Below are 14219 nucleotides of genomic sequence, written 5' to 3' on the forward strand. Positions count from 1 at the left end.
TCAATCATATCTAAAGATATGAATCCTGTCTCTCCCTCCATATAGGCCTCCAGGGACCTGGTATGCTTTCTACAGCTGGACCACGTTAATGTGTACTACGGCCAGGACTACCGCAGCAAGTACAAGGCCCCCACAGACTACTGCCTGGCCCTTAAGGTAAGCCAAACCCCCCTCCCCCTTTCACCTAATGGTACACTCCACTCCTGCGTCTTGTGGAGAATTGATTAGGGACTCATTTTTAGACAAGGGGTGGCACATTTTTAGAGTAGAGATGTTGCGGTGAGCCTGGACAAGCCCATTAAGATGGATCGGCTGTGTGAGTGGATGTGATCTGGGTAATGACATCCTGTGAGAACCTAACACCAATGCCCTGTCCACTTAATAGGACCATTACTGTGCCATTATGATCTGCATACTGGAAATATCGTTTGTTAAACTCATCAGCCACTTTCAGCCTGTCTCCACGCCACTTTTCAAAAGCACAACCCCTGAAAAACACCAAAAATATGTATTAAGGCGCCACTCTCCTATATTATTAATGTTGATCTATCTTTAGCTGTAGTCAAACTAACAGGCACAAAGGCAATTATCAAGGATGGTTTTGGAATCAATGTCTTTACCGGAACGATCATGGCCGCTCTGACACCTAGATAGAAAATATGCCGCACTCAGTAAAACTCGAATAGTACTAGAAAGGAAAATTACTTTGAGAAGACGTCTAAAATATGTGTGTTCCAGACGTTGAAGTTGGGTTCAGTTTAGGTGCTGAATGAATGTTGAAAATATGTAATTTCCGGACGTTGAAAATACGTATTTTCTGGATGTTGAAATCGGTTCTGAATGAAATTTGAAAAGACGGAATTTATAGCTGTCTATGTTTGGGCCAAATCAAGGCTGGTCTAGACCGGACAAAATCTGAACATAGACATCTATGATTGGTTCGATTTGTTCCGGACCGAACCAAAAAACCAACGTACGTGGAAATCCAGACCGGTCTAGACTGCACAAAACAAGGTGTCTGGACAGGACCAAAAAAAAACATCCCAAAGGTGTCAGTGTTGGTCCGTGCTTATTGAGGTATAGACCACAGTGTCGCTCGCCTGAAATTAAATTTTAGGAATGCCCATCGTATGTAAAACACCCAAAAAAGACATCCGGTCCGGACAGATCCAGAAGTACGTCAGTGTCGGTCCATGCTTACTGGGGTGTAGCCTACTATGTGGCCCGCAATGGAATTTTAGGAATGCCCATTCATGTGATAGGCCCACAGTTTTTTTTGTACATTTTTTTAAAAATCTTTACAAACAGTCTGTTGCATTGGCTTTATTAGTCCTGATTCCTGTGAGTAATCAATTTGGCTATTTAAACTCTGAATATCAGCTACCCAACTTTTTCCGGAGGAGTTATCCTGAACCTATTTGCAATGTGTTTACACAGCGGGAAATGCAGAAGTATTTCCTTTTTCGCTATGATCAGCTTGTATAAAAGGTATGGATACAAACTTGAAACCACTGATCATGACAATTTAGCCCATGGGATCAAACTTCTGGACAGCAGAAGGACCTGATTGGCCATTCCTCCTCCAAAGAACAAAGTGAAACTACATTTGTTGTGTTGTCATGGTAACACTCATGTCTCTATGTTCAGCACCCCCAGATCCAGAAGAAGTCCCAGTACATCAAGTATCTGTGCTGTGATGATGTCAGGACCCTCCACCAATGGTTCAACGGCATTCGCATCGCCAAGGTAAACCTTAACCTCCTCGTCACTCTTAAACATGACTATTAAAGAGGCTATATAGAGCTTTTGCTCTTAATAAGCCAAAAGGGGTCCCCTAAACTTAAAGCTTTTTTTTTTTTAAGTTAGTTTCCCCGAAAACTAAAGATGGTGTTTTACAAGATTGGTCAATATTGAAGCATGCAACCAAAATACACGAGAGAAAAAAATATATACACCATTCGATGTAAACAATTAGCAACTGTGACCTCTTTCCCCCACGGTGGCGGTGGTGTAGTACGGGAAACAGCTGTATGTGAACTACCAGGAGGCCATGAAGCGCACAGAGGCGGCCTACGACTGGTCCTCCCTCTCCACCTCCAGCATCCGCTCTGGCTCCAGCTCCGGGTCAGCCAGTCTGCCCGGTGAGTCAGCCTTCCAGGGCTTACAACTGGTTTGGGATCAGCTGCTCAAGTCCACGGTGGTCCACTGAGGCCTAATGGTAGTGGCTGGGGGACTGTGATAACCAAGCTGATGCCGGATCTGTGCTTGTCTATCATAATCTCAAATTGAGATCATTTCGAATTCAGTCGATTCAGAACAGATTGGTATGCTATTAATCAATTGATATCCTGTTACTGTATGACTACTTTTCGATTCAATTTCTGAATTGGAGTTCAGATGGAATTGACCACAACTCCTGTCTAGCAGTAGGTAAATTGATTCTAGTTCTGATCTTGAATCAGTTGTTGTGGCTTTGAGGGTACACGATAAAGCTCTAGTCTATCTATAGACACATGGATTCACCCTTTTTTTACACACTCACTCCCATTACTCAAATCTGCAAAATAGGGAGTTAATATGGCAGTTCGGTGGCTTCAGAGCCTCTTGTTAGCCAATGCATAGGTCAGCAATCTAGTGTCTATATGCTCTGGGGTGAAGTTTCCCCCTAGGTACAGATCTAGGATCAGCTTCCCCTTGCCCAATCCTAACCTTAACCATTAGTGGGGAAATGCAACAATGACCCAAGATCAGCATCTAGCAGCTCTCTTCCATGGCTGTGTGTGTGTTCCCCAGAGTCCCAGTCAAACCACTCGGGCCAGTCAGACAGTGGAGTGGACACGGCCTCCAGCCACGGGCGCTCCCAGAGCGTGGTCAGTTCCATCTTCTCTGAGGCCTGGAAGAGAGGAACGCAGATGGAGGAGAACACCAGGGTTAGTCCTTCTCACCTTTGACCTCTTCTCTTCACTCCAACATATCCCTCCTTTGTATTTCCTCTTTTCTCTCTATATGTCTCTCCATTACATCCCTCCTTTCTCCTCTTTGTCTCCATCAATTTTTTTACTGAAATTGTTGATTTTGTCTCAATGGCAAGTTTTTCCTCTGTCTTTGCTTGAATTTTTCTTTCACTCACTGCCGGTGCTAGTAAGGTTCTACTTTAGGGTAACACTTTATTTTGATAGTCTGTAGAGCACCTACAGATGGACTATCAGTAACATTTCAACCAGGGCCAGCACCAGAACAAATCAGTTGGACGCCTTTGATTTCCATACGGGGCAAGTTTCTTTTTTTTTTTGTTCTTTTTTTTTTTTTTTTTGCAGGACCTCCTTCCGTGGGAAAACTAGAACCGCCATTCAAGCTGATGTGCAGTCATTCGGACTGCAACATTCTAACGAATACATTTCATATATGCTATCGCAAAAAAATTGTCATTTGGTTGTTTTTATGAAGTTAACATTAAAATACAAAAAAATATATATTTCAAATCACACAAACGCGTTTTCATTAGTGGTACTGTTCATTAGTTACTGTTTATGTAGAAACACATTTTATTTGTGGAGTGCCTTTGTTACAACTATGAAACGGAAAGCATATGTTGGAACGCAGTAACAGCTTTTACAACGGCAAAAAAAGATAATACCCCAACCACCAAGACGCACGCAAGATGCACGGTCAAATTATGAAAACATTAGTTGCCTTAACATTATTATAAGCTCCAAGTGTGCTTGATGAATAGTGAAAATCACCGCAAAAGCTTAAATGGCATTCTAATGAATATGACCGCAGTCCAAAATAGTCAATTATTGTCCGCTCGTGCTTACATGGTGTGAGTCGTCACGCAAGTTGGAGCATGTCACATAAACAACGAAATCTAGTGAGTGCGTTGCTATTGTTGTTTTTTGCTTGATGTAGGGCCTGCTCTCTGTGATGACATTTTGTGGTGATAATCGGCCAGTTGCGTTGTCTCTGGCTTGTTCTATCCAAACGGCGCCGTGCCTTCCTTTCTCCTGTCTCACCGTTTTCATTTGGGTGGTGGCGCGGGCACCTGCTCAGTGCGCCCAGTTCTGGCTTTTTTTGCGCTTAGTCCTTGGAGGTGTAGATTCAGGCTGAGGCTCGTCATCGGGATTAATTTCTTCCCCACCATCTGAGTCGTTTTCATTCAGATTTTGTCGCAACGCCGCATGTGCATCTATTGGTCTACTTGCTATAGTAAATTATGCACGCTCTCACTGTGTACTCCAAGTAGGCCAGTGTAGACTGATAAGGCTGCTTGGATTCGGTGGACTGATATAGGGTACATACCATTTTCATCTGTTGTATGTGAAATTAATTTCGGTATATGTTAAGTTTCGAGGCAATTATTGGTGTAATTATCAACTGGGTAGAGCACCTTAATTATCGGGAGGAGGGAAGCAGGCCCTACTGTCGGGAGGAGGGAAGCAGGCCCTACTGTCGGGAGGAGGGAAGCAGGCCCTACTGTCGGGAGGAGGGAAGCAGGCCCTACTGTCGGGAGGAGGGGAGGGAAATGGGGGGAAAACCATAAAGAAAATGACATACCCTCCTAACACTGGTTATAACACCAGTTCTGTTTGTGATATTAAGATTCTAACAATGGCATTGTGTTTTATAGACTTATTTAGGTAAAGTCAAGGGCAGCATGACTTAAAATGTCAGAGTAATTAAAAAAATTACCTTATGTGGCATTAACACAAACAGTCGTGATGTTTTCAACTGATTTGTCATACAAATCACTTCAAAAAGTAGGTTACCTTTTGCACGTTCGTCTAAAATAATTCCAGCATCCAAACAGTGCACTGTGCACCTGCCAACTTGCCTTCAATTTGCATGTGGCTGAAACAACTATCTCACCAGAGAAAGCATCCGAGCGAGCAAAACAGCGCCACCTCTGTCTTACAACGTCAACAAAACGAAGGAGCTGGTCGTGGACTTCAGGAGACAGTAGAGGGAGCACGCCCCCATCCACATCACACAGGGCCGCAGTGGAGAAGGTGAAAAGCTTCCAAGTTCCTCGGCGTACACATCACTGACGATATGAAATAGTCCACCCACACAGACATTGTGGGTAAGACGACGCAACAGCGCCTCTTCAACCTCAGGAGGCTGAAGAAATCCGGCTTGGCCCCGAAGACAATCACAAACTTTTACAGATGCACCATTGAGAGCATCCTGTCGGGCTGTATCACCCGCCTGACACCTACAGCACCTGATGTCATAGGAAAGCCAAAAGGATCAAGGATATCAACCCACCCGAGCCACGGCCTGTTCGCCCCGCAATCATCCAGAAGGCGAGGCCAGTACAGGTGCATCAAAGCTGGGACTAAAAAACAGCTTCTATCTCAAGGCCATCAGACTGTTTTATAGCCATCACTAGCTGGCTACCACCCGATTCCTCAACCCTGCACCGTAGAGGCTGCTGCCCTATGTACATAGACATGGAATCACCAGTCACTTTTAATAATGGAACACTAATCACTTTAATAATGTTTACATACTGTATTCTAGTCAATGCCATCCTATTCAACTATTGCTGTATGTATTATACAGATGTACTAAATAATCTATCCACAAAACTGTCCATAATGTCTATACATCCCATCACATATATATTTATACTCCGGACTCCGACATTGCTCGTCCTAGTATTTATATATTTCTTAATTCCATTATTTTACTTTTACATTTGTGTGTAATGTTGTGTATTGCTAGATATTACTGCCCTGTTGGAGCAAGGAACACAAGCATTTCACTACACCCCCAATAACATCTGCTAAATATGTGTATATGACCAATACGATTTGATTTATTTAGCCCATGTTATGTGATGCTGTTTGGTCAAAAAGAGTATGACATGCTATACTATTTTTGTCCAGACAGCATTACATACATGGGTTACACATACTCAGACAGAGGGGGCGCTGTTTCGCTCGCTCTGATTTATCTGAGATTGATGCGTCTTTGTCTGCGCTCATCTCGGTCAAATAAATTATCGATTTGGACTGGCAAGGAGGTGCGGTAGGGAGGTCCAGGCCACCTAATGCCCACTCATAACGCCGGGGCTAATTTCACTATCTACTAACCCTTATCCTAAACTTAACCCTAACCTTAAATCTTATCCTAACCTTAAACCTTACCCGTAACCTTAGCAAGCCGTTGCTTATCAACAGATGGTGATCCTGTACTCATTGTGTGTACTTCTCTGTCCCCACACAGATGAGGGAGTCCACCAGAGGCGCCACCCTCCCCCACCCTGTCCATGCGCACCGCCAGACCCCACAACTGGAGCCCCCTGCGTCTGCTACGCCGCCACAACAGCAGCCGCCTCCCCAGTCTCGCAGCAGCTACACCCATGCTGTACCCCCCCAGCCACAGGAGGGTACCTCCCCCCCGCTTCAACAGCAACTGCCCCCCCAGAGCCGCAGCGGTTACACCCAGGCCTTGCCCCCCCAGCCCTCCCCTCCGCCACCCCAACAGCTGCCCCCCCAGATACGCAGCAGTTACACCCAGGTCCTGCCTTCCCTGCCCCGCCAGCCCTCCCCTCCACCACCCCAACAGCTGCCCCACCAGATCCACAGCAGTTACACCCATGTCCTGCCTCCACAGCCCTCCCCTCCACCACCCCAACAGCTGCCCCACCAGATCCACAGCAGTTACACCCATGTCCTGGCTCCCCAGCCCTTCCCTCCACCACCCCAGCAGCTGACCCCCCAGATCCGCAGTAGTTACACCCAGGTCTTGCCCTCTCTGCCCTCCCCTACACCACCCCCCCAGCCTACACCACCCTCCCTGCCCCCCCAACTTTCTCCACCAGCCCAACAGCTGCCACCCCACATCCGCAGCAGTTACACCCAGGTCTTGCCCTCCCTGCCGCCACAGCCCTTTCCTCCACCACCCCCCCAATCCTCTCCTCCACCACCCCAACAGCTGTCCCCACAGCCCTGCAGCAGCTACAACCAAGCTGTGCCCCCACCTCCCCCGCCGCCTCCTCCCCCGCCGCCTCCTCCCCCGCCGCCCCTGCCTGCCAGCAGCACCCCTCACCACTCGGGCCCCACCGTGTTCGCCAAGTACAGCACCATCACCCGGCTGCAGAACCAGAACGCTGCCCACCAGGCCGCCAATCACCATAGGGCACAAAACAACCACCAGAGCCCACCCAGGGTGCTAGCTCAAGCCCCGCCTCCTCCCCAACCGCTGGTCAACAACATCAACGTCCCGCCTCCCCCGCCTCCCCCTCCCCCACCATCCATGCCTGCTCTGGGGTCGGCCATGGCCGCACTCCGGCTCGGGCCCCCCACCCCGGCTGTCGTGCCCCAGTTCATCCCACTGCAGAGCAACGACATCCCCCCTCCCCCTCCTCTTCACCCAGACCCCATGCCAGGTCTGTGCACATCGCGCTACGGCGCCAACGCCCTCCAGCAGGCACTGGCACACAAGTTCCCCAGCGGTCCCCCCCAGGGCCCCTCTCCCCCCACTGCCAGACTGGTCGAGTCGCCCCCGGCACCGCCGCCTCCCCCTCCTACCCCACCGCCTCCCCAGCAAATCTCGGTGCCGACACCCCCTCCTCCCCCTCCTCCCCCACCGCCTCCCCAGCAGCTCTCGGTGCAGACACACCCTCCTCCCCCACCTCCTCCTCCCCCACCTCCTCAGCAGCAGTACTCGCCCGCAGCTGCTCCCCCCCCTGCCCTACCCAAAACCTTCTCCCCAGGCTTTCTGCTCCACCACGGTGCCCGGAAGCCTCTCTACCCAGTTTCCCCTCTCCCTCCCGCCCCACCTGCTGCCCCAACTCCTCCCCCACCACCGCCGGTGTCAATGAAGAAGCAGCACAGCCTACAGATAGGCCACACCCCCAACCAGCCCCCTCCCACATTTCCCAAGCAGCACAGCCTCTCCAAGCCGCCACCCCTGTCCTTCACGGCTCCGCCCACCACCACCTCCCTGGTCAAACAGATGGCAGGCCAGTTCCCAGGGTCCACACTGTCAACCAATCACACTGAGAGCCCCAAAGCCCCCCTGTCTCCTCCTGCGGTGAAGGCCAAACCAAGATGGCAGCCAGGCGGTGGACAGGCCCAGCAACAGGCCCCAGAGTTCCCTCCACCCCCTTCTGAGAGCAGCCTGCCTTTCCCCCCTCCTCCCCCGCCTCCACCTACTCCTGTCACCGGCCCTGCCCCTGCCCCTCCTGCTCCACCTCCCCCTCCCATCACTGGCCCCACCCCTCCGCCTCCCCCTCTCCCCCCCGGCAACCTAGGCTCACCCCTGAAGAGATCTCCATTGGGCTCCTCCACGGGCTCCTCTGTCTGGGGGGGCAGGAAGCCCCTGCCTGCCACCCCCCAGAAGGCCTCCAGCATCAAGTCTAACTCCTCGGCTGAATACCAGGAGTCCCGCAGGAACCTTCTCAGCAAGTTTGCACCCCAGTCCTCTTCCCCCTCCACCTTCCCGTCCTCCCCTGCCGTACCCTTGGGTAGTTTTCCCTCTAAGGACCCCTCCCCGGCCGGCCCCGCGGCGCCCCCCAAGCCAGGCAAGCTGAACCTGGCCAACCTGGCCCTGCAGGCCAAAGTGGGTCAAGTGGGCCAGCAGCGCCAGTCCACCGCTGACTTCCCCCCTCCCCCGCCGCCCAGTGATGGCCACTTCGGGACACCTAAGGTGGCAGTGGTCAACCCCCAGCCAAAAGTACCGCCCGCCCCTCCTGGTCCCCCTCCCCCCGCCACCATCAACTCCTCCTGGGGCAAGGGCTCCCTGAAGAAGGCCCTTCCCCCCACGCTGCAGCGGAACCAGCCGTCTCCCCCGGCCCTGTCCCCGCCTCCCAAGCTGCCCACCTCGCCCCCCAAGGGGAACGGCAACAACGGCGTCCCCCAGCCGGGCAACTTCATGGACGACCTGAACCGGACTCTGAAGCGCAAGTCGGTGAGCCGGCAGGGTTCGCTCTCCTCGTCCCGCCTCTCCGGCCCCAACCTGGAACCCGCCGCGGGCACCATGGACGACATGGAGTTGGCGCTGCCCCCACCGCCACCCGAGTTGCTGTCGGGGGGGAACATCTCAGGCTATGCAACGCTACGGCGGGGACCCCCGCCGGCCCCACCCAAGAGGGGGGGCAACACCAAACTGACACACTGACCAGGGGAGTGGTAGAAAAGGAGACTGTTGGATGATGCCTATATTACCTCTCTTGGAGAGGAGCTTCTATCTATCACACAGGACCGTCAGTGGAAATTGACAAACTGAACTCCTCGTGTTCCATGATTATGATGGTGAATACTTAACCATGTAAATGAGGAAACGCCAAACCATGTATCCGCTTCTTCTTCTTTGCCATATGTTTGTGCCACGTAATCAGAAAACCATAATAACGACGTTACGATTCATTCTGCATTGGTACTGCATGGACATGCTGTAAAACATGAAGCTCTTTGGTGAGTGTGTGTATGTGTACCCGTTTGTGTGCGTACTCGTGTATGTGTGCATGCGCGTATTCACATGCATCCGTGTGTGAGAGCGAGAGATAGAAGGGGAAATGGGGGACAGCCCATAAAGGAAGGCCTCTGTAATAGGGATTGTTATTTTGCCTCTGTTTTTATATGACATTATTTAATACATTTAAAGATTTTCTTATTTTTTTAGTTAAGTTTTTAAAAGCTAGTTGGCTAAATCATGAGATGCGGATAAGATTGAAAAACTTTAGAATATAGGCTGAGGTTATTTTAATCAATGAGCTAAGAATTCCCAACATTTCCTAAGTATTCTCTGAATGTTTTACAAGTGTCTCGCTCTTTGTGCTGTGATTCGGTGACACGCGAATCGGGATGCCTTTTTTTCACAGACGATTGCCCTCTCTCGAAAGAATCTCCAAATAAAAAAAGGAAATTCCCTCCTAAAGGCACAAAGCCATGACTGTGCAACTGGAAACATTTGTGACTTGGTTAGTGTTTTATTTAATGCGTAACATTTTTTGCTTAACTGAAGACTGAAACGGCACGAGGCATATCGTGTGTATGTCTTCGAGGGCCCCTTTAGTCTGTGGGGTGTGTGCTGTGTTTGTTTGACCTGACCTGCATCTGGGTCGTGTTCATTAGGCACCAAGCAGAAGAAAACGGACTGTGAAACGGGGAGGAACTCACTGGATTGTCCAATAAACACACACTTTCGCTTTTCGTTGCTACATGTTCTAAAATGTTTGGTGCCTAATGAACATCTGCTTCTGTTTATCTGTACAGTAACAGCCCTTGCTCCCCTCCCATTGGCCCCTGACGCCTTTAGATTGTCACGTGACATGGCCTAAAAATTATAGAAATATAATGTACAGAGTGGGGACAGCTGTGCTCCAGGTGCAGTTTACTATATACTCAGTTATTCTCAACATGGTGGCTAAAATTGAAGCGACATGTTGTTGCTTGAAGGTACTGAGCATTGAATTATGTTATTAGCATTAGACTAGACCTGACTGGCAAAATTAACCCACAAATTCCCGTCTGGCTTATTTTTATGGCCTAAACATCCCAGTGTAGTGCAATTTCCTGCTTCTCCTGCCAAAGTGCAGTGCAGAGAGAGGGGGTGGTGTTCTCGCAGCAATGCCTTCATTTCAAGGGTGCTAGTGCTTATTATCCTAATAAGCCTGGATATCAATGGGCAGACATCTTAAGTTCAATGTAGGGTTTGTCCCAATTCTCCAGTCTTCTCCCGAATTGTGAACATCCTGGATTAGATTGGTATAAGCATTAGCTACGGTTTCCATCATTGTTAGCAATAGGTACAGTATAGCGACCATAACCACAAAGCTGAATGACCGTACTGAACTCAAGTGGACCATGAATGTTGAGGGACCACTACTAGACACAACACATGCTGTCATATTAATCTTGCTTATCTACATTGCTCTGTATTGATGAAGTTGGCTCTAGACGCTGATCTTGGGTCATTTTTGCTGCTAATGGTTGTGGGCAGGGAAGCTGATCCTAGATCTGTCCCCAGGGGAAACTTCACCCCAGAGCCTGTGCATTTTCATGATTGAATATTATCCTTTTCAGGTTGTTGGTTTGCAGTATGTCAAACTGAAGTAGGCATTAAATTATTGAAGTGTTGTATCTGATTTTGGGGGCCAAATGAAGAAAACGGGGGGAGATTGCAGACCAAATGTCTCTACTTGCATATAAACCGAAGATCACAATATAAATGTTGAAATCATACCTCGACCATGTCCCACTGTCTTGTTTATCACCAACTCTATGGTTAATGTATTGGTTAACTTAAAGGGACAATCTGGGACTCAAACATCACTTTTCTTTTGCTAAATAGCTAAGGAATGGGGCTGGCGCAATCTAACCACTAAAACAATTAACCAGGGCCGGGATTCAATCCGCTTGTGCCTGTCAACGATGCACCATAATAAGGTCATGTACAATTGAACAGACATCTGCAGCGTTTATCGTGAATGCAATGGAGTTAAACAAGCTTATATTTTGGATTTTGATAAGTGTAATTAAGCTCATGAGGCATTATTCAAGAATAATGGCTATATATAATTTATTTAAAAGTCAAATTGGATGTACCAATCCCAGATTGTCCCTTTGTCTACTGTTGTGAAAGAATGAAACTTAAAGATTGAGGCTAGAGCATCTAATGCTTCCTTCCTTGAAGTAGTCACTGATCTGACATACACTACATGACCAAAAGTATGTGGACACCTGCTCGTCAAACATCTCATTCCAATATCCTGGGCATCGATATGGAGTTGGTCCCCCTTTCCCGCTATAACAGTCTACACTTCTGGGAAGGCTTTCCACTAGATGTTGGAATATTGCTGCAGGGACTTAATTCCATTCAGCCACGATTATTAGTGAGGCCGGGTGATTAGGCGTGGCTCGCAGCCAGCGTTCCAATTAATCCCAAAGCTATTCGATGGGGTTGAGGTCAGGGCTCTGTGCAGGCCAGTCAAGTTCTTCCGCACCGATCTCGAAAAACCATTTCTGTATGGACCTCGCTTTGTGCAAGGGCGCATTGTCGTGCTGAAACAGGAAAGGGCCTTCCCCAAACTGTTGCCACAAAGTTGGAAGCACAGAATCGTCTAGAATGTCATTGTATGCTATAGCGTTATTTCCTTTCAATGGAACTAAGGGGCCTAGCCCGAACCATGAAAAACAGCTCCTACACCAAACTTTACAGTTGGCGCTCTCCTGGCATCCGCCAAACCCAGATGGTGACGTGTGATTAATAACTCCAGAGAACATGTTTCCACTGCTCCAGAGTCCAATGGCGGAAAACTTTACACCTCTCCAGCTGATGCTTGGCATTGCGCATGGTGATCTTAGGCTTGTGTGCTGCTCGGCCATGGAAATACATTTCATAAAACTCCCGACGAACAGTTCTTGTGCTGATATTGTTTCCAAAGGCAGTTTGGATCTCGGTAGTGAGTGTTACAACTGAGGACAGACTATCTTTACACGCTACGTGCGTCAGCACTCGGCGGTCCCGTTCTGAGAGCTTGTGTGGCCTACCACTTCGTGGCTGAGACGTTTTTGCTCCTAGATGTTTCCACTTCACAATAACAGCACTTACAGTTGACCGGGGCAGCTCTAGCAGGGCAGACATTTTTCAAACTGACTTGTTGGAAAGGTTGACGCTGCTGGGTTTTTCACTCAACAGTTTCCTGGGTGTATCAGGAATTGGCCACTACCCAAAGGACATCCAGTCAACTTGACACAACTGTGGGAAGCATTGGAGTCAACATGTGCCAGCATCCCTGTGGAAGGCTTCGAACACCTTTCTAGAGTCCATGCCCCGACGAATTGAGGCTGTTCTGAGGGCAAAAGGGGTTGCAACTCAATATTAGAAAGGTGTTCCTAATGTTTTGTACACTCAGTGTAGAACAGTCCGTTTACACACAGGCCACCCAATTCTGATTTTCCACTAATCGGTCTTTTGACTAGTCAAATGAGCTCTATTGCCAATAATAGGGCAAAATATCATAATTGGTTGCCTGTATAAACACAGCCAAACACTATCTTTGATAAGATAGAATGTAGCTCTGGGTTCAGGGTTGATGGGCTTTGAGTGCCCTCTTGTGGTCTCCATGTCCTGCATACACAGGATCACCCTGCATGCGTCTTTCAATCACGCTGGACAGTGGATAATTTGTCATTCTTGGAAATGATCACTTGTATCTATTAAAGCCCAGAGGCTTGTCCCATTTACTGAACACGAAAATGAATGACGCCTCACATTCAGACGAGTAATCAATTTAATTGGAAATTCTCATGTTCCATCGCCACCATCAGAACCTCCTAAGCTCCCAACGAGTACTGTCAGGGCCTGATCAGGAGAATGTCACGTTATAGAACAGATATGGTTGTCTGTCAGAGAATTGTAATGTATAGAGCTGACAATTCACTATTCTATCTGCAACACTCGGAACGTTTCACATCACTGAATATACTCCAAGTGGTTGCCGATGCTGTCGCCCCTTGGGATCAGCTGAGGTCCACTTCCTGTCTGGAGAAAGAGTGGCTGGGAAAGAGAGGAGCCTCAGATGCCAGGCACAGGCAGGGCCTGCAGCAATACATTATTTTGGTTAGCACAGTGATTATTTTGAGTGTTTTATACATTGGTGTCAACTGAATCTGTTTGTGCCGTATTGCCAACTGACCAAAGGAGATAAAAAGACCGCAATAACAGATCTGGGAACAGGCTAGGTTTGCTTACCCCTGTTCCCAAATGGTTACACGTTCAACTTCTGCCTCGTGAAGTTCTGTTGATAGAGAATCTGGATTTAGTTATTTTTCTGTATGGCCCAGCTAGACACTTTAGCTCTGTTTATACCTGGTGTAAACATGAACCCTTTGTCCTGATCTTGTCTACATTCTGATTTTGCCCTCATTTCAAGAAATGTGTCTACAAATAGCCCACGTTAACATATGTAGCTTAAGAAACAAGGTTGATGAAATTAATAGCTTGCTAGTATCTCTGAAACTGACAATACCTTTGATAGAACCTTGTATTGCTACCACTAACATTTACAGAAATGCCAGTGGTGGTGGTGTTGCTGTTTATATTCAGAACCACATTCCTGTACAGATGAGAAGATCTCATGTTAAATACTGTTGAAGTAATATGGCTACAGGTTCATCTGCCTCAACTAAAGGCCAGTCAGTATCTGGATAACATGTGTGAAATGCTTGATAATGTGATACCAACAGAGATGTATATTTTCTTTCATC

At 48.3% G+C, this 14219-nt stretch overlaps 1 protein-coding gene and 1 long non-coding RNA gene across 5 annotated transcripts in view; one reads left to right on the plus strand and one right to left on the minus strand.

Annotated features, from left to right (window-relative positions):
* The window catches only part of raph1b (Ras association (RalGDS/AF-6) and pleckstrin homology domains 1b), a 77564-nt gene extending 66366 nt beyond the window's left edge, over positions 1–11198 (plus strand). For all 4 annotated transcript variants that reach the window (XM_038997974.1, XM_038997973.1, XM_038997976.1 and 1 more), the window contains 5 exons: positions 46–156; positions 1648–1746; positions 2015–2141; positions 2794–2930; positions 6229–11198. In XM_038997974.1, the coding sequence (XP_038853902.1) occupies positions 46–156; positions 1648–1746; positions 2015–2141; positions 2794–2930; positions 6229–9126 (3372 nt within the window). In that variant the 3' untranslated portion in view covers positions 9127–11198. The remainder of the gene's footprint in view (positions 1–45; positions 157–1647; positions 1747–2014; positions 2142–2793; positions 2931–6228) is intronic.
* Positions 11199–13229: 2031 nt separating this feature from the next.
* On the minus strand, positions 13230–14089 carry LOC120051229. Its single transcript, XR_005477244.1, has 2 exons — positions 13705–14089; positions 13230–13551 (listed from the first exon to the last, which is right to left on the minus strand). It is a non-coding gene; the product is annotated as an uncharacterized LOC120051229 (long non-coding RNA).
* Positions 14090–14219: the final 130 nt, after the last annotated feature.

Source organism: Salvelinus namaycush, chromosome 7 (genome assembly GCF_016432855.1).
Source record: "Salvelinus namaycush isolate Seneca chromosome 7, SaNama_1.0, whole genome shotgun sequence".
Lineage (NCBI taxonomy): Eukaryota > Metazoa > Chordata > Actinopteri > Salmoniformes > Salmonidae > Salvelinus > Salvelinus namaycush.